Source organism: Cryptotermes secundus, unplaced genomic scaffold, assembly GCF_002891405.2.
Source record: "Cryptotermes secundus unplaced genomic scaffold, Csec_1.0 scaffold318, whole genome shotgun sequence".
In the NCBI taxonomy this organism is placed as follows: Eukaryota; Metazoa; Arthropoda; class Insecta; order Blattodea; family Kalotermitidae; genus Cryptotermes; species Cryptotermes secundus.
The window spans coordinates 2,989,525-3,008,801 of NW_019730108.1; the positions used below are offsets into that span (position 1 = coordinate 2,989,525).

Consider the following 19,277-nt stretch of genomic DNA (forward strand, 5'->3'; position numbering starts at 1 on the left):
AGCATTGATTAAAGAACCGTAACTTGCTCATAATACTCATACAATTAGCCACGTGCTGGATCAGAGCTAAGTCACCAGTTTAACGACGGAGTATCGCATACCTCAAAGGCCTGCGACAAATGAGTATGGGGTAATGGTAGAATGGTGATTAGCAAGGGGAAACATAAGAAACTCGGAGAAAATGCCTGATGCAATAGCAGCTCGTCCACCACGAATTTCAAATGAAATCACCCAGGACCAATCCCGAGTCTCCGCAGTGAAATACCGGCGTCTAGTGGCCAGTGCTAGATGCCTGTTTTGTTATTGTACACTGCATGATTAAACTAATGCAAAGAAGAAATGGTTACGCCACCATTCATACTCTAAATTAGCACTGTGAAGGCTAAAAGGACAATCGTGTAGGGAAAATATACTTCAAAATGGAATACATTTTTTCATCTGTGTAGATATGCCTGGAGTGCTTCAGACTATGATGCTCATTCCAAGTTTTAGCCAAATATTTCGCTAACTCCATGGAGGAAAGTGCCTCATCACAAGCTGATAGTCGCTCAACTACTCAAGGAATTCTCACCATTTTGGAATCGTGATGCTCATTACCGTGTTCAGAAGAACCCGTCACGGGACTCTCATCCTGGTCCACACCATTTCGCTCTCTGTATGGTACATTTCAGTGTCTTCTTTCAGTTTATGCCCGAGTCTTACAGACGGCCATTTCATATTTCCGACTTGTGCATGTGTTTCTGATATATCCCATTCTTGCTACACGCCCCACCCATCCTTGAACTGATCATGCTGGAAATGCGTGGCGAAGCGTATACATTGATTTATATTCCACGTCTAGAAAATCACAAACATAGGCTTACTCTGTATCTCGTAAGGGGTTAACAGGAGAGAAAAAGTAAAGGTTTAAAATTATTTAATGCAACAATATTTTAAAATAACTTTTAAAAGTTAAGAAGAAAACAGGTTCGTTCAGGATGCCTGAAATTGAGTACCTTAAATTTTGCTTGTCGTGCTTTTAATTTCTAAAGGAAATAAGTACACCCGGAAAAAGGTTTAGTTCAGAAAGTAAGCCTACTTTTCTTTAAAAAATCCTGCTTCACACAATTTTACAGATAGGAAGTCTCAGTTGTTTATGTTAAACAACGAGTCCAAAAGGAACATGTTGCCGGCCAGAAATGCTTATCTTCAAAACCTTCCAACATTAGCCACCGAGTGGCCAGAAATATAGTCGAGAAATCTTGTTCTAAACCGTGAGTCAAAGAGTCAGAAAATAATGCAGGGTGCTTAGGAATATTGTAATACTACATAGGTAAGCTTGTCCCTGTGCTTCACTAATTAAGAACTGCGCCATGAAGGCGCATGGGGGAGTGGACATATAGATCCACGGTTTCTTAACCTCGGTACTAGTTTGAGAAGAGTTGTCAGTTTCAAACCCCGGCCACTTTTCCACCGGCCAGGCGCCCACTGTACGCATTGGATAGGAGGCTGGGTGGGCCCAAGAACTGGTCTGGACGACGTGTAGAAGAGAAAAATTTTCACTCTACTAGGGTTCGAAATCCGACCCCCCTCAGTCGTCCAGCACGTAGCCAGTAGCTATACCGACTGCACTATCCCGGTTTAGGGTAATACTATATTCTAAACTTTAAGTCATAAAAGTACAAATATTCTTGTCTTCTCCACGCATGCAAACTGTTGAGTTCTTATTACGAGGTACAGAGAGCTTAAAATATAAACATAAATTCATAAGGAACGAACTGATCAGCCGCTGGAGCTCTGTGCCCTTGTCCTCCTTGCTCAGGATATGCTTCATGGAGGATGGAAGGAAAAGTGTGGGTCGCTTGCAAAACCAGACGATGTGATGATACGCCTCATGCACACAGGTGGGCTAGAGGTCACATTGCGACATGCACACAATAGTGAAATTTCACAGAAACGCGTTTACCAATTGCCATTCCTGCCAAGACTGTTACATCACAATGAGTCCGTCGTCCATGCACAGGATTTGGTATTGCCAGACAGCACACAATCCACTGCGAATGGCAGGATTCTTTGGCACGTACGATGAACTTTTAAGTTAAAAATCGACACACACACTTGGCAAAATAGTCACAATCAAATTAAAGTTTATTATCTATTGTTTTCACCTCGACATGCCTTGCCCTTATTAGGTCAGCTGAGGAGAAGTTTTGCTGAACGTAAGTTATCGAGGTTTATGTTAAAAATAAACTAAATATATTAAATTTGTTGTGGATCCTATTTTATGATGTAAAATTACAGAGTTGCTTAAAATAATAATAGAATTATAATATAAAAATTAAAATCGATGTTCTGCCGATTGTGTTACGAAGTCTTGGGTTCTAATCCCATGTCAGCATGGCATAACAGATCTTTAGCGATAGTGGGATCGAAGAAGCCCTGTGGGTCAATTTCGGAGACCCAGGACCGAAATGGATTATTAAGGAACACAGAAAGTTCAAGGAAGAAAATAACAACCTGTTCTGTAGCAGCAGATTTTGTCATAAGGTTTACTATTTATTTTTCATTTGACTGCCCCTCACACACACACACACACACACACACACATATATATTGTGGCGTACTGCCTCTATGCAGAAACTGTTGAGTTACAGAGGCCTCGGGGCACGCGCGCAACGGGAGAGTTGCGGATTGTTTCGGCGCGTTGCTAGGCGACAGCTCGGTGAACGCTTAGATAGCGCAACAGGAAGTACGAGTGACGTCACATAACCCCACTCATCCTGTTACTAAGCGACGCTCACCTAAATTTGTACTTGGGTTTGACCCCAAATATACGAAGTCCTCAGTAGCCTGTAATGTTTCGGCCATTATGCTCATCTGCTCTTTACTTCTGAATCAATAATTCTGTTATATTTACGTTGATTTCTAAGCCCTTTTTATCCTGTAGTCTGTTCATTATGTGTTTAAGTCTCATCTGACAAGGACCGCGGAGCATTAGCAATGTCATGTGCTTAAGCCACAATCTCTGTCATCCCATTTAGAACAACGCTTGGTCGCCTTAAAACGAATTCCAAAACTAACCTACATAGCAGGAAAAACGTCCATCTGAGTGTTTTAAACCTTGTTTGTGGTTAGTGAATCTGTTAACTTCGTCTGCAACCTCACCTGGCTTTCTGTGCTTGTCACTGCAAGGCTTACCAGTGTAATGATTTTAATTTGTATTTCTCTGTAGGGGGCACGCGGCAGCGTAGTTGGTTGGGGCACTATGCTACAAGCCGGGAGGTGGCGGATTCAAGTCCCGATGAGGTTATTGGATATTTTTCAACTGATCTAATCCTTCCAGCCGCACTATGGCCCTGGGGTCGACTCAGCCTCTAACAGAAACGGTACCAGAAATCAATCAAATAATTTTCCTGGGGAGTAAAGCGCGGCCGGCGCGTAAGGCTGACAACCTTACCGCCATCTTTGAGCCAATTGGCTAGATAATGTGGGACCCTCAACGTCTCACAGTCCTATCACAGCCTCTCACACTATTTCTCTGTAAATATGATCATAGGCCTGTCGGAAATCTATTTGTGTCAGAAAAAAGATCACACTATATTCCGAAAGTCTTTCGGATATCTGTTTAATAGTAAATACGAGTATATGGTCCATAATTCTTTCCAGAATCCCGCCTGATATTCCTCGACTACATGTTTGGCATTGGGTTCAAGCATTTTCCTTGTAAGTTAATACTTTATATGTGTCAGTTTAAAGGGAGATTTCTATATAATTACCTCTCATTGTTATATAGATAAGGCAGATTGTATTGCTCCTTAAGTCAGAAGGCATTTGCTCTTCGTTCCATTTCTTACATATGAGTTTGTGCAATATTTGTGTTAAAAGTTCTCCACCTAATTCCAAGAGATTTCCTGGGATTTAATCTTTGCCAGGAGCCTCATTGGACGCTTGCATTTTGATTGCCCGCTCTATATCATTTGGTGTAGGGGATTGGACCTCTATTCCTTCATCAGTTTGTAGGGCGTCTTCTGAAGTATGATGAATGTTGTCCACCTTTGGTGGTAGAGATTGTTGAAATCGTTCCTGCCATCTATTTTCAATAGCTGTCTTGTCACCGATAATTTCCCTTGTTTATCCTTTTCTATATATGGTATCTACCATCAGATTTAGATCGTCAACAGCCAATGCGTCCCATTTAATTTCAGTCTCACAAGGTTATTCTGGACCTTCCTAATGGCATTTTCTATAGCAAAGTTGATAAACAATGGCGCTGAAGCATTTCTTGTTTTAGACAATTTTGAATAGGAAACCTGCGTTATGATACTGTGTAAAAGTGAAGCATCTGTCGCTTTCCATCACGTGCGTTATACTGATGACAAGCGAAGAATCCACCGCGTGCCTTGGCGTGCTTTGTGCTACTGTGCGACTAGTGAAATACCAGATGCGTACCTTCAGGTGCGTTGTGCAGCAGTGTAAGATGTGAAGTGATGGCCTGCTTGCCTTCACCCGTATTTTCAACAGTGTAACAAGTGAAGCGATACGCCACATGTCTTCACGTGCGTTATACAACAGTTTAACAAGAGAAGTGATCCACTGTGTTTCTTGATGTGCCACGTGCAACTGCATAGTGATCCGCTGCGTGTCTTTTGGTGCCTCACTCAACAATGTACGGAGTAAAGTGATTCGCTGCGTATCTTCATGTTCGTCATAAAACAGTGTAAGGAGTGAAATGATCTGCTGCGTCCCTTCATGTGCATCACGCAACAGTATAAGGAGTGAAGTGATCCGCTGCGTGTCTTCATGTTCGTTATGCAACAGTGTAAGGAGTGAAATGATCTGCTGCGTCCCTTCATGTGCATCACGCAACAGTATAAGGAGTGAAGTGATCCGCTGCGTGTCTTCATGTTCGTTATGCAACAGTGTAAGGAGTGAAATGATCTGCTGCGTCCCTTCATGTGCATCACGCAACAGTATAAGGAGTGAAGTGATCCGCTGCGTGTCTTCATGTTCGTTATGCAACAGTGTAAGAAGTGAACAGATCCTTCATGTGTGTCACGCAATTTGCCTCTTAGCTTCACAATATATCAGTCAACGACTAAGAAGTCGAGAACCGATGAGGAGTTTTCACGATATGTGCTGTTTGTAACACTCATTAAAATTTGAGGATGATGCCAATTTGTTATATAATCAGACAACCATAGCAAATTCTTTACAAGGAGACCTCTGTGTGTTTCTGCGAGCGTCTAGTTGATAACTCCCCAATTATCTAACAGAGCGAAAAGGGAGAGAAAAATTTTAATTGAGAACAGGGTGTTGAGGAGAACATTTGGATCGAAGAGAGATGAAGTGTCAGGAAGTTGCATAATGAGGAGCTTCATAACTTGTACTCGCCTCCAGGTATAATTAGAATGATCAAGTCAAGGAGGATCAGGTGGGCAGGTCATGCAGCACGAATGGGGGAGACGAGGAATACGTATAGGATATTGGTGGGAAGGCAAGAAGGAAAAGACCACAGGGAAGACCAAGGCGTAGGAGGGTGATCAATATTAGAATGGATCTTAGAGAGATAGGATGGGATGGTATGGATTGGATAGATCTGGCTCAGGATAGGGACCATTGGAGGGCTCTTGTGAACACGGTAATGAATCTTCGGGTTCCATAAAATGCTGGGAAATTCTTGGGTAGCTGCAGAATTGGGGGCTCCTCCAGAAGGGCTGAGCTCCATGAGAAAGTAAGTAAGTTTTTCAGTATACTTAGGTTTTCGTGATATCACAAGAAGGGGAAATAAAACTGACTGTAGTAATTATCGGGGGATATCACTGCTATCAACTTCATATAAAATTTTCTCCAATATTCTTCTTTCAAGATTAAGTCCATATATAGATGAAATTATTGGGGATCATCAGTTGGGTTTCGACGTAACAGATCAACTACAGATCAGATCTTTTGCATTCGTCAGATATTGGAGAAAAAATTGGAGTACGATGAGACAGTACATCAGCTATTCACAGACTTCAAGAAAGCCTGCGTTTCAGTTAGGAGGGAAGTATTGTACAATATTCTGATAGAGTTTGGGATACCCATGAAACTAGTTAGGTTGATTAAAATGTGTTTAAACGAAACGTAAAGTAAAGTCCCTGTGGGTAAACATTTGTCTGATAAATTTCCTATTCAGAATGGTTTAAAACAAGGAGATGCTTTATCGCCACTCCTTTTCAACTTTGCCTTAGAATATGCAATTAGGAAGGTCCAGGGAAACCAGGTGGGACTGAAACTGAACGGGACACATCAGCTTTTGGCCTGTGCCGATGATGTGAATCTACTGGGTGATAATGCAGATATCATAAAGAAAAACACACAAACTTTAATTGACGCAAGTAAAGAGGTTTGTCTAGACGTAAACACAGAGAAAAGTAAGTATATGTTACTGTCTACTGTCTCCTCACCAAAATGCAGGACAAAATCATGACATATAGATAAGAAACAGATGTTTTGAAAATGTGGCACAGTTCAGATATTTGGGAACAACGATAACAGATCGAAAGCTGATTCAGGAGGCAATTAAGAGGAGACTGAACTCGGGTAATGCTTGCTACCATTCAGTCCAGAACCTTTTGTTTTCTCGTCTGTTGTCCAAAAATATAAAATTTAGAATATACTAAACTATAATTTTGCCTGTTGTTCTGTATGGGTGTGAAACTTGGTCTCTGACATTAAGGGAGGAACATAGACTGAGGGTGTTTGAGAACAGGGAGTTAAGGAGAATATTTGGACCAAAGAGAGATGAAGTGACAGGAGGCTGGACAAAACGACATAATGAGGAGCTTCATCACTTGTTCTCTTCTTCAAGTATAATTATAATGATCAAGTCAAGGAGGATGAGGTGGGCAGGTCATGTAGCACGAAGGAGGGAGACGAGGAATGCGTATAGGATATTGGTGGGAAAGCCAGAAGGAAAGAGAACACATGGAAAACCAAGGCGTAGGTGGGTGGACAATATTAGAATGGATCTTAGAGGGATAGGATGGGATGGTATGGATTGGATAGGGACCAGTGGAGGGCTCTTGTGAACACGGTGATGAACCTTCAGGTTCCATAAAATGCTGGGAAATTCAGGAGTAGCTGCAGAATTGGCGGCTCCTCAAGATTGGCTCGGCTCCATGAGTAAGTAAGTAAGTTTCGTGATATCTAGAGGAATTGATTCCTATGGTGTGTTATCTCGTGACTCGAGAATTGGACTGTAGAACTAAGTTTGATCAAACGTTATAAGATACTGAAGTTTCTTGTCCATCGTGTCTGCATCGAAAGTAAACATTTGAAAGTCCTGAGGCAGTAACGAAGTGAACGCCCCAGAATTGACACGTTATGAGTAAATTTCCTAACTTGTTCGTCTAAAATTTTATAAGAGCTAAGGGGTTTTAAGTTGTCATTTCAAAGGTTTATATTCTTTTCTCTGAATCTATTTGATACAAAATTAATATGAATATAGAACTTGTTACAGGAGCCGAACAGGACGAGGTAAAGCCGGGCGGTGAAGCCGGGACCCGGAACGGGGGAATAATGCTTAAGTGGCTGTTGGCAGGAGCCCCTTCTCCTCAGACTGCTTCTGTTATATCTACCGACATTGTAACCGACGATCCCCTGGCCACAATCTGCGCGCACAAGGTGGACCGACCACTCGAGATCTACGCCGTCAGCAGGTCAGTGGCACCCCGCCAGTTCCAAGGACAATCTGCAGCTGACGAAGCCTCATTACTTAACTTGTGATGCGATCAACGAAACCTGGTCCATATTGTTAGGGTCGATATTAATGTTTGGGTTAGCCCTAGAGAGACTATGTATTATTTGCATTTTTATTTTCGTTTTATTTAATAATGGCGTAGAATCATATGTTGATTACTGAAGAATAAATTGGAAAGGACGAAGAAAGGATCAGTAATTGCATAATTTGAAGTACTTTATCAGATTTTACCTAAAGGGACTGAGGAAGATCATGAAAATCTTAGTCATGATACCCGGTCTCTAGGTATAAATTTGAAACCTGGACCTACCCCAGTACGAAATAGGGATTACTTGTATTCTCACTCGGCCGAGAATTTTGACGTAAGAAAATACTCTGATAGGCTCTAAAGTGCTCAGAGTATTGTGCGTATGGACGACACCAAAGGCATAATTTGATAGCATGTGGAGAAAACAAATTTGTTTGGAAATTTTTTGTGTGTCAGTTTTTGATACGCGTTGTATATTTCAAATTCTAAAAATGGACAGTAGAGTAAAGTCTTTCCTTACGTTCGGTGCACAGCAGTCGAATTTCAAATTCTGGAGGTCCCGAGTTCAAATCTTGCCTTGAGGCCAGCTATCCTCTCGGAGGGTTTTCGTCACTTTCATTAGTTCATACAGTCATAAGCCTGGATAGGAATTCCAATTAGGTCACGTCCAATTCCTTCTACACTCTTCGCAACTCACTATTCACATAAGCATTCATGTAATCATTCCGTGTTGTACTTAGTATGCTTAGTATGGTGAACTGTTGCCTCCGTCTCTAAATAAACCATACATAAATAAAGTCTGAGTATGTAACTCGCCACGTTCTGAGAAAGTTGCATTACTTTCATATTGTGCTCGCGTCGCTTATATAATGGAATGGACTCATTCCGTTTGATTGCCCGGGGCAGGTCCAGCTCTGACTTGATGTGAGTTGTACATGTAAGAGAGGCCGTGTGTTTCTCTGCGGTTTTGCTTAATTGGATATCACATACATACATACATTGCAGATGCGTTTATACTTACTTTGCATATTTCGCTAACCCTCAGACTGGTTTCTTGAGGGCAAACATATGCTGTTGTATACCTGATCACACTGCATAAAATAAGAAATTATTTCCCATTGCATATCAAGATATGATTAAAGTAAATAGATCAGTACATGATAATGCGCCAGTTCTTTTGCACGGTCAGCCAATTTTGTGAATATTAAGTTCGATTTAAGCTTCATACAAATTATGGGTTATGTTTGACCTCTATTGACCAAATATAAATTCTGCTCGCAGATTTAGTGTTGAATTCCAGTATCAGATTTCATATAAATCCGTCAAATAGTTCCGAATATGAAACATACAGTCGGACGGATGGCCACGACATTTTGCTAATAATACGGAAAATAGTACCTAATAATTTACATGCGTGTTGTCGCAATCTCTCAGAGGCCTTAGCAGCTGCAGGGTAACCAGTTGTGAGTGATATGTCTGTACGATGTTTAAACTTCGGACGTCTCTCTTCAGAATGGCCATACACTGATTTGACCATCCAAGGTCACGTTTCCTTTAGCACGAAAGGGCCACTGCGTGAAAAACTTTTAGTTGGTGTCTACATTGCATTTTACAGCCACGCCTATGTTCGTCTTCGTGCCATGATGCTTAGACAAAGAAACAACACACATGTTCCTGCGCCCAATTCACAAAGAGGCATGTTCAGCTGTTCCTTTATGCCACCAGAAAGTTTGTGGACATCTCAGTAGATAACTCCCGTGCTTATATTCATGGTGATAGGATTTAATGTATGACCTTTTCACCCCCCCCCAAGAAAGAGCTCCTTCAATCCATTGGATAGGAGACTGCACAACGGTGGCAAAGAAAAACATTCCTACCTGTGCCGGTACCAAAACAAGCCATCCAGTCACTCTACAGACTGAGTTGTCCCGACTCTTAAAATGCCTTCTTTGTTGGCAGAGTGAATCCTCTTTTCTACGAGGACGACGACAGATCTGGCTGTGACGACAGGAAGAACCATCAGGAGCAGCAACAGCAGGATTCTCCAGAGCTCCCAGAGAAATCAGCGAGCTCCGGCTATGGCAGCCACCGGTACAACTCGTCCTCAGAAAGCGGAACTGAAGAGCCGACTGAGCCTGCGATCTTGCGCGACGACGCCATCACTATTCTGGAGCAGAATTTGGGATATGTGAAGAGCATCTTGGTGGCAGTCAAAGGCAATAATCCTAGTCCTAAAAGATATAACCAGCGTCCCATTGGAGTCATGCTGACTCCTATTCCGGAAGGTAAGGTAGATTACTGCATTCCGCGACCTGTCTGGCCACGACATCAGGAAGGGCCCCCAGACTCCATCGTGGACGATGCCTTACTGCTTTACACTAGTTTCACATATACTTCTTCAGACCAGAATTCTGGAAAGTCGACGGAAAACACAGATCCAAGGATCGTATCCTCAGAAGAACTCGTCAGGGGACTATCAAATACCATTAGTCAAGTCACAGAATTCAAAGAAAATGGAACGCCCAAAGATAACTGCAAAAAGACTCTCAAACTTGAATCGCTACAGAGAAGTCCTTCTTCTGAAGAAATCCTCAGGAAGCTATCAGTGAGTCTAAGTCACAGGGAGTCACTGACGAAGATGTCTCGAGCCCTTAGTAACAGCAGCGGTAGCAGTGGCGGGGCTTTGAGGACCAGACCTTCAGAAGACAGAGAGACAGCCCGTCTGTTGCTGCTGCAGAGACTAGAAGAGTCAACTAGGGCCAGCAGGGCCGTTGTCCGGGGATCGTCTTCATCCTCCACGAGTAGCAGCGGTTTCTCCAGTTCGTACTCCAGTCAGCAAGGCGAGTTGTCCAGTGTGACGAATAGTGTTAGGAACGCAATGGTCTACGGGACACTACGCAAGTTGAGCGGTGATTATGAGAAGTTGAGAAAAAATGAGTTCCAGGAACAGGATAGGAGCCTGCGTTTCAAGTCGGCCTACTATGTGAGTAAGAAACACGTGTTCCGAATTTGTACTAAAAGTTTTGATTTCATTAGGTCTAATCAGTGAGGCTGAGATTGGCTCATTACCATGTCTATAAAAGCCCCAGTTGGGCCTCATCCTGAACCACACGAGTTTAATTCATACCCTCACCCCCTATTTTTCAAACATAAATTTTCATATTATGATTGAAGATTAAATTTCCCAGTGGTCTCGCTCCTTGAGGATTTCAGACCAGGAGTTTGTGTACGCGTATGTTTCTTGTATACACAGCCCCCATTACACATGCTGTTCACTTCACACATGTTCTCCACTCCAGAGTACAAATTGTAAAGTTCCTCGTTTCATAATTTTCTACATCTTCCCTTTCGTAAAGGTCTCGACGTCTTCTTACGTTGTCTTTCAACATTGCTTTCCGTTGTGATAGTTAAACTCTATTTTTATCAGTGTTTGTCTATAATGCAACCCATCTCCCAGTTGTAATTGTTCTTTTGCTCCTCTCCTGGGTATGGGGTCACTGACAATAAAGTAAGCTGGTAGAGTTTTTAATAGTTTGTACATCGCAGACTTACTGCTTACAGAACAGTATACCTCCTTCCTTGATATGTTTGTAACAGAAATACGGTGTTTTCTTGTACCGCTTTGTTTATTGTGTTATTCTTGGAACAAAACAGAGCTCATAGAAACATGATTTGATGTTCACATAGCAGTAGTTATGAAAACTTCTGTGTTCTTGGATATAACGCTGCTTAATCCGTTAAAAGCCAATGAAAGTTTCGGAGGAATGTATCCCCTCCACTTTCATGTTGCTTTCTTACTTGGCTTATTCTTCGACACTGAATATCGAGCCGACATATTATTCCGAAACGTCGGTTGGCTCCCTACGAAATACACAGTGTTGTATCCCAGAAGATGTAACACCCCATAAAGACGTTTTGTGGACGAAATACATTCGTTAAAGCAGAAGGTACACCGAGTCATTCTAAAAGATTTAATCATACCTGTTTATACCAGCTGCAGGAGACTTGCAGTCAGACAGAGTTTTCATACAGTTCTTCCGCCGTGCTTCTACACACATTAATTCTTCTGCTTTCAGAGACAGGGACACCAGTGCCCTTGGGCAATTTGCAGTAGTTATAAACCGCATTCCCTAAGAAACTGCAATGATTACGATTTTGAAAACATTTCAATTGAGAAGGCCAAATCCTTACAGGGGACCACGACCGCTGCTGTACTTTAAATAGTATCTGCAGTTATAACGTTCCAGTGTCCCACAACGCCTTTCTCTCTGGCGTAATTCTGCAGACGGTTCCCATATGATTCAGGAGCCTAGGGTGGAACTGTTGAGTTTCACAACGAGGTGGCGCTGCATTCTTGTGTTTAAAACGACTATTTTCCCTTTTGGTGGCCTCAATATGGCTTGTTGCGTCACGGCGAGGACCTACCCAACAGATGGTTCGCAAAACCGTATGGTCCGTAGTCCAGATAATACACGACACGGATTGAATTTCATTGAAACTTCCCAGTTGATACAGTAAGTACAGTACTCGGTGAACCTGTAATCTCATGTATTTCATTTTCTTCGATTTACCTTGTCCCCGTGAAAAGTGCTGAGCTATTCTTGCCCGAAAATAAGACACAAACTCTTTCTTCCTCAACATTTCCCAATTATCCGTTATTCGAATTATAGATTTCACACTACAAAGAGTCACGAATTATTTTTCTTTATATTTTGTTAAATTATATTCTAAAGGGCTCTGACGATGGTGTATAAAACACAGAATTGAATAATTCTGTGAAATTTTCTCAAATATTCAGCATATGAAATAATGTTTGCAGTATAAGTTTTAGGAGATAATAAGCTCCGTATCGTGTGTGATGCGCCACAGTAATAATATTCTGAGGCTTTAACGGGACGTTCCAATAATGCACTTATTAGCTTTCACCGTTACTGCCTGTCCGTCCATCCGCATGTCGACATGTAACAGTTCGTGGACCGCTTAACAATTTTTTCAGAAAATCTGACGTCAGAGAGCTCTATTAAAAATTGTCGCATATTTAAATTTTTGTCAAAACCAAAATCAAATCATGAAAAATTTTACTCAAATACTTATATGCATCTTTGCCCCAATCTCGGGGGTAACTTGTTGAATATTTATTCTTGCGAAAAATGTCCCGGACAGAGAACTGAAACATACATTTCGTTACAAGCATGTTTTCTTATGTGAGCCCTGATTGTTTTCAAATAATTGTACAAAATTGAACGAATGCGCCAGAAGTGTTTGGTTAAGCGTATATTTCGTAACTTATTCGAAAATTCAAGACCGTACTGTTCAACTTCATGTAAAGCCTCCGAAACAATTAAATGAAATACAAATGCACTAAAATGAAGATACTCGCTCAGAGGTTTCATTTGAGTGTGTGAGATGAGTCTTCCCTAGGAACTGTGTCAAGTCAAAATAAACAGACACTCTAATGAGCCAATATGTATGTGTGTATATGTATATATTAGTATTTCTGTCTATGCCTTTTACACAAATACATTATTTCACCAAAGTTCTCTGATTACTTTCGGAGAGGTGGAGCTACTCTGTTTTGTGTCATACGCAGTAAATACCAAATATCGGTGTTCAATGAGAAGCAACCCTGCTTTTTATTCGAAATTTCCCTGGTGGTCCCGAAACTTTTGCTGAAGATTTTCGTTCTTTTCCTCATTCCGTTTTGTAAAATAAGCGGAAGGCACTTTAAATTATATCGTCGCTTCTTCCAATTTTTAATTCGTAAATTCTTCCATCAATCGACGATGTCAATCTGAGCTACGGACTGTGATGTTAAATAAACTACGAAAAATTACATGTTAAAAATAATAAATAGATGTACTGCTCGTCTTTCTCAGTCATGACATACGAACTAAGCACAGAGAAAGTTCCTGAAAGATAATATTTAAATTTAGAGAGCAGTTACGTAACGGAGTAGTGAAACGGTACCCTTACGAAATCGTCAGTATGGGTGACCAGGGGTCCCGTTGGACCTATACATGTAAATATATTTTTGTTTTTCGTATTAAATGCCTTGCGAAAACAACGCGCCTGAGTAGGACTACATTTGAGCAGACCATGAAAGAAAAGTGACTAAATGGTCCTTATGTGTTGCATATCAGATGTATTTGTAAATAAAGTTTAACAGATGTGAAGTCGCAGTGAAATGTTGGGTCATACCTGCAAACTAATCAATACAAGTTGACATTACTCACACAATAATTTATTTTATAGATCCCTCTATTCTAGAAGCAGGAGTCGGGATAGGTCAATCGGTATAGCCACAGGCTACGGGCTGGACGACCGGGTTTCGTTTCCAGGCAGGGGAAAGTTTTTCTCTTCTTCACAACATCCAGACTTGCCCACCCAGACTCCCGAACAATGGGTATCGAGGGCTATTTCCCCATGGATCAAGCAGCGGTTGTGAAGCTGAATCGTCACCATGAAGCTGTCTTCAGTATCATGACTCAGACCGGTGTGCGACGGTTTTCATAATCTGATTCGTTTCAACCGTGCTCCTTTCTATGCGTCATGTCCTAGCCACATATCTTGACGCATGCCGGTGTCTGCCGCTAATTCCCGGAAGGGGCACGCATAAGTCATTACTGTTCTAATCAATGCATTATGGAGGGTTAGTTAAATGCTGGCGCTTAGAAGCTCACTTTTGAATAAGGAGTAGATTCTAATAAATATAATGAAGGCCTTGGCTTCAATCTATGTGCAGTCTCCATGTAATCCTCTTAGCAAAGATTACACCGAGATATTTTGCATGATTGACGAAGGAGACATTCCGTCCATTCAGTATAAGATGAACCTCAGAGGGCCTAAGTCTCTCAGAAAAGTAGACTACCCGAGTCTAATCTTCATTGATTTTTATGTTCAAGCAAACTTATCACGTTTCAGTAGCACTAAACCACGCTGCAGCTTTCTGAGAGCGTAACCCACTTTGCGGTCTGTAACACATATACAAGTATCACCAGCGAAGAGACCTAGAGAGACATCAGTTGTTTGAGGCGTATTATTTCTATATATACCATAATGTGAATACTCGTTGCCAGGCAACAGCTCCATAAGCATATTCCAACGCGCATCAGTAGAAGGACGTCATGTCCTGGCGACGTTCAAAATAAGCGCACGCAAAATAGGGGAAACTGTGTTTTCTTTATGTCCGTGCAACGGGGCATGCGCTTTGGCTTCACACAACAGTGCATATCATCACGTGTCATGTGTTTTCTGTGAGGCGTGCCCATGCTGCGTCTTCATAAGCGATCAGATTCCGAAAAGCGGGCGATGAGTGAGTGAGTGAGTAAGAAGTAAGCAGTTATCGGTAGGAGTACACTCGTAGACTGAAGGAGTGAGCAGTCGTAAGCTGGAGGAGTAGTTAATAGAGTTTGTAGTTGAATTCCGAAGTTCCAGGGTGATTGAACAAGGAATGGCAAGATGACTTCCGTGTGATTTTAAGTGCTAATTTCTGTGTTGAGATATGTTGCTAAGAGACGACTAGTGAAGACAGAGAATCCTAGTGCGTCTGCAACGGTGAACTGAAAAGTGTGTAGATCAGCGATAGCGCTGTATTTATGTGTGAGAGAACTTGAAACAAAAGTGATAATCCAATCATCCGAGCTAGAACCCGTTATTTTCGTCACGCGTACTCCTCTACATGTGACAGTAGTGTAGAGTGTGGAGGACGGGACGGAACCTCGTGGCACCCTTGTTTATATGTCCCTTTGATCAGATATTTCACATTCGAACGAGAGTCTGAATTTGCTCTGAGAAAGAAAAGCGCTAATAGTTTGATTAGACCAATGGAAAATTTATTTCAGATAATTTATGTAGCAAATCAAGACGCCATATTGTAGCGCAAGCTTTTCTATGTATAAAAGTAAAGCACCCATACAAATATTTTTGTTGAAATTTAAGGTTACATGGTCCGCAAGTCATGCATTAAAGTGTCTTGCTGCGACGGACACGGAAACCAAATTGGCTTGCATTAAGCAAGCATCTCTCTTCAGTGTGCCTTTGGATTGTGTCCATAATAACTTTGCGAAACAGCTTGCCTGTGTAGACAAAAGGACGTAAGTTTTGAGGCCATTTTAGGTCCTTACCGAGTTTCGGTAACGTTATAAGTTTTTCTGCCTTCCAAATGGACCAACCGAAGGCAGTGATTAAATAAACGTGCCAGATGTACCAGAGGTTTTTTGGCAGATGCCAAAGTCTCTCATGCGGAATGCCATCGAGTCCACAAAATTTTATAAATTTCAGTGTTTTATTAATTTCTGCATTTCACACAGCCTTACATTTTCCAACGGGTTGTCATCTGCAGATGCGATCAGAGCATAGACATTAGTCTCCATACGTCACTCATGATATACGTCATGAGATGTGAACTGGTTTTCTAAGCAATCCGCAATCACATTGGCATTCTCATTCGAATTGACGTTATGCCTAAAGGTCTACGAACAGCGCTCTGGAGCTTTTGGTCCATCCCTTTTCTTAAACGATTTCTCAGTAGGCCACAGAGCTTGGGATGTGACCTCACAGCGCCCTAATTTTGTTTCCCACCGTTCGAGTGCCTTTCTACGTATAGCAGATTTACGTGGTTATGGGGAATGGTTCTTCTAGCTGCAACGATATTTCCGACTTTTCTTCCCGGGGAAGCGGCCAGTCCGATAGAGTATAATTTGGAATGAAGAACTTCTCACGGGGGTTGAGATATATTTCTAAGGGCAGAACTACATCAATATTTAAGCCTTGCAGCTGTTTACTGAGCTCATAGCGCTGCCTCCATATTCCATTTTCATTAAATGATATGACTTTGAACGGCCTATGAATTCTAGCAGCCATTTTGTTGCATTCATTTGAATACCATTTCTGTATTAACCATTATTTTGTCTTTTTCTGACACAGCTTCCCTGAACTCTGTCCTGATCCGTTGGACGATAGTGACTACTTTTATTGTCACACTCTTAGACGAAGTGCGAACCTGTACTGAGGAACCTGTTTTCTAAATTTCCGGTTGTGGAAGATGCTGTTGTACAGGGGTCCGTAAGCTTCTCCCGTATGTCTGCGTTGCCTATCGTTGGTGTTGCGTGTCTTGACGCCGTGCAGCTCCGTATGACTGCTCCGGTGACGTGAACTTAGAGAAGAACGCCCCCCAAGAAGATCCCTTGGGAGGTCATGTGCTCCGTATTCAAATTATCCGGATACAGCCTCTTCGCAGAGCCACAGAGAAAGCAGCGTCCCACAGTTCCTCTACTGGTGTGTACATAACTGTTGCCACGCTGACTTGGGGTTCAGCGTGCCATAACATAGTAATGGACGTCTCTTCTGGTTAAACTCTTCCGGCTTTCAGCGGACATGCCACAGTATATACAAATGAGCGGTGTGATTTTCTCGTACTCTGCATTGGATGACGGGATCCTTTATACAATTTAAGGAGACTTTCAGAAATCCTGTATGTATTGCAGCACCACGAAAGACCGTTATATAGAAGATGATCCAAAAACTTGGGAGTAACGGAAACCTGCAAACTCAATTCATGGAATGTCGGCCTGCATGCATCGATAACACGGTGCAAGATGTACGGCAACGGGCTGCTGGTTTCACTTGCATTGTCATTGTCAGCAGTCTCATGGATCTGGCATGTCCTGTTCGCCGAGCCATAGAGCTGCAAGGAAATAATTATCCACCCGTACTGTCTAACTACTTTCCAAGAACTCCAACCACTGATATGCCGACACGAGTTGACTGCTGCCAATGGTTTCAGACATTTTTCTCTCCAAATCCCCGACATCTTGGACATAACGCGGTTTTCTTTTGAGTCTTCACTTCACTTTTCGGTATAAGTCACCTCAAAGAATGTATGCGCATGTGCTGCTGCGAATCTTCATCAATTCACGATAATTCCTTCCATCTACAGAGAGTATGGGTGTTGTGTGCTCCGTTATGTACTCACACATCTTCCCCATTTCCCGGCCGACGACACATAATTCCCTTGATATTTTTCAAGAATGTGTGATCAGTTGGCCGTCGTAGGGTTAACCGCTATTTTCAGCAAGATGGGACGACGTTTCACCACGTCCAACAGGACCTTAAAAGAAAGTCAATGGTTTCTTTGGCGACAAGACATAACTGTGCTGGACTTCTGCCTGTGAGGTATGCTGAAGACTAGGGCATTTAAAAACAAATTCCGCACTCTTGACTACCTGAAAGAAAACATTTCAGACGAAATTGCTGCAACACCTCCTTCCCACTCGCTGCAAAATTCGTGAGCATTGAGCCTGTGTCTTCAGGCGGAAGGAAGGCAATCAATTTCAACATCATCTTCGAAACAACTATCGCCACTCATTCGTCAAGTTTCATTTCAGCGACAAATTGCTTCGTGACACATAACTCTTAATTAAAGCCCCCTCCGAATGTATCGCCTTGTATTATGCAGATCTGTATGTATAGCTGGAAGATGCTGTTCGCGCAAGCATATTCCCGGAAATTTTGTGCTTATTTAGTGCTACATTTGAAAGAGTGTTCTTCTTCGGATATATGATCGTCTGTTAATTTATTTAGTTTTCAAAATATATGTATATACAGGTTAAAACTTAGGTGCGGACGAACTTTGGACACAAGTGCAATGTACCAGAACATGAAGAAAAAAGAAGTGCATATCAACATGTGTCATGAAAATTTTTTTTTTATTTATTGCTGAAGGAGTACATTTATAATAAGTTATCAGAATGTCCTCCATGAGATTCGAAGCCCCCAGGGCACGTCTCCTCATAGACTGCAGCATCCGTTTAAAGATGCAGGGGTAGTTGCGGTGCGATGATGAAGTGTCTTCGTTGTCAACAGGATCTTCATTCACAAGGGTTTTGTAGTCTACATAGATAAACATCCGGATGATTCAAATCTGGAGTGCTCGGAGGCCATGCAGTGGGTCGTTCTCTACCTGCCCATCTGTCATGATAGGTTTAGTGAGAACATCTCGCACAGCACAGCTGAAATGTTCTAGAACACCTCATGCATACAAACAGTCACTAACAGTGCTTCTCCACACGTAAATGCTGGATTGCTGTTGGTGTCTAGAATGGATTACACCAGTGGTTCTCAAACTTTTTACCTATGAGCCCCCCTTGAGAGAAGAAAGTACTCTCAGGCCCCCAGCCTGTTTCTTTTATCAAAATAGAAGTCATGGTATGTTTGACGTTTTATTCAGTTTATTTTGTGTTTTTCTACATACTCTTTAGCAGTTTTCTTACCCAAAATTAAAGTATCACAATACTAGGCCTATAATAAAAATTAGTTTTAACACTTGCAGTTAACCAAAATATGTATTGAAATGAAACGATATTTAACTAACAAGTATTTAATTTTTTCTGCAAAGAAAACCAAACATTTAAATGTCAAAGTTCAATGTGATGGATGGGCCTGCTTTTGAGAACAAAGTTTATCAAAATGTGGTGTAATATCAGAAATGGCCACTCTAACTTCTTTAGCAATATTTAGCCATGAACGATA

The 19,277-nt window shown here is 41.8% G+C and overlaps 1 protein-coding gene across 4 annotated transcripts in view; it reads left to right on the forward strand.

Moving 5' to 3' along the window:
- The window catches only part of LOC111866045, a 59,699-nt gene that overhangs the window by 16,174 nt on the left and 24,248 nt on the right, over window positions 1–19,277 (forward strand). Inside the window, exons 1-3 of one of the 4 annotated variants that reach the window (XM_033752112.1) lie at window positions 3,340–3,365; window positions 7,481–7,679; window positions 9,708–10,588. In XM_033752112.1, coding sequence (XP_033608003.1) covers window positions 7,540–7,679; window positions 9,708–10,588 — 1,021 coding nt within the window. In that variant the 5' untranslated portion in view covers window positions 3,340–3,365; window positions 7,481–7,539. Of the gene's footprint in view, window positions 1–3,339; window positions 3,366–7,468; window positions 7,680–9,707; window positions 10,732–19,277 lie in introns of those variants that run through there. The other 3 variants (XM_033752111.1, XM_033752110.1, XM_023854560.2) reach the window with 3 other exon arrangements.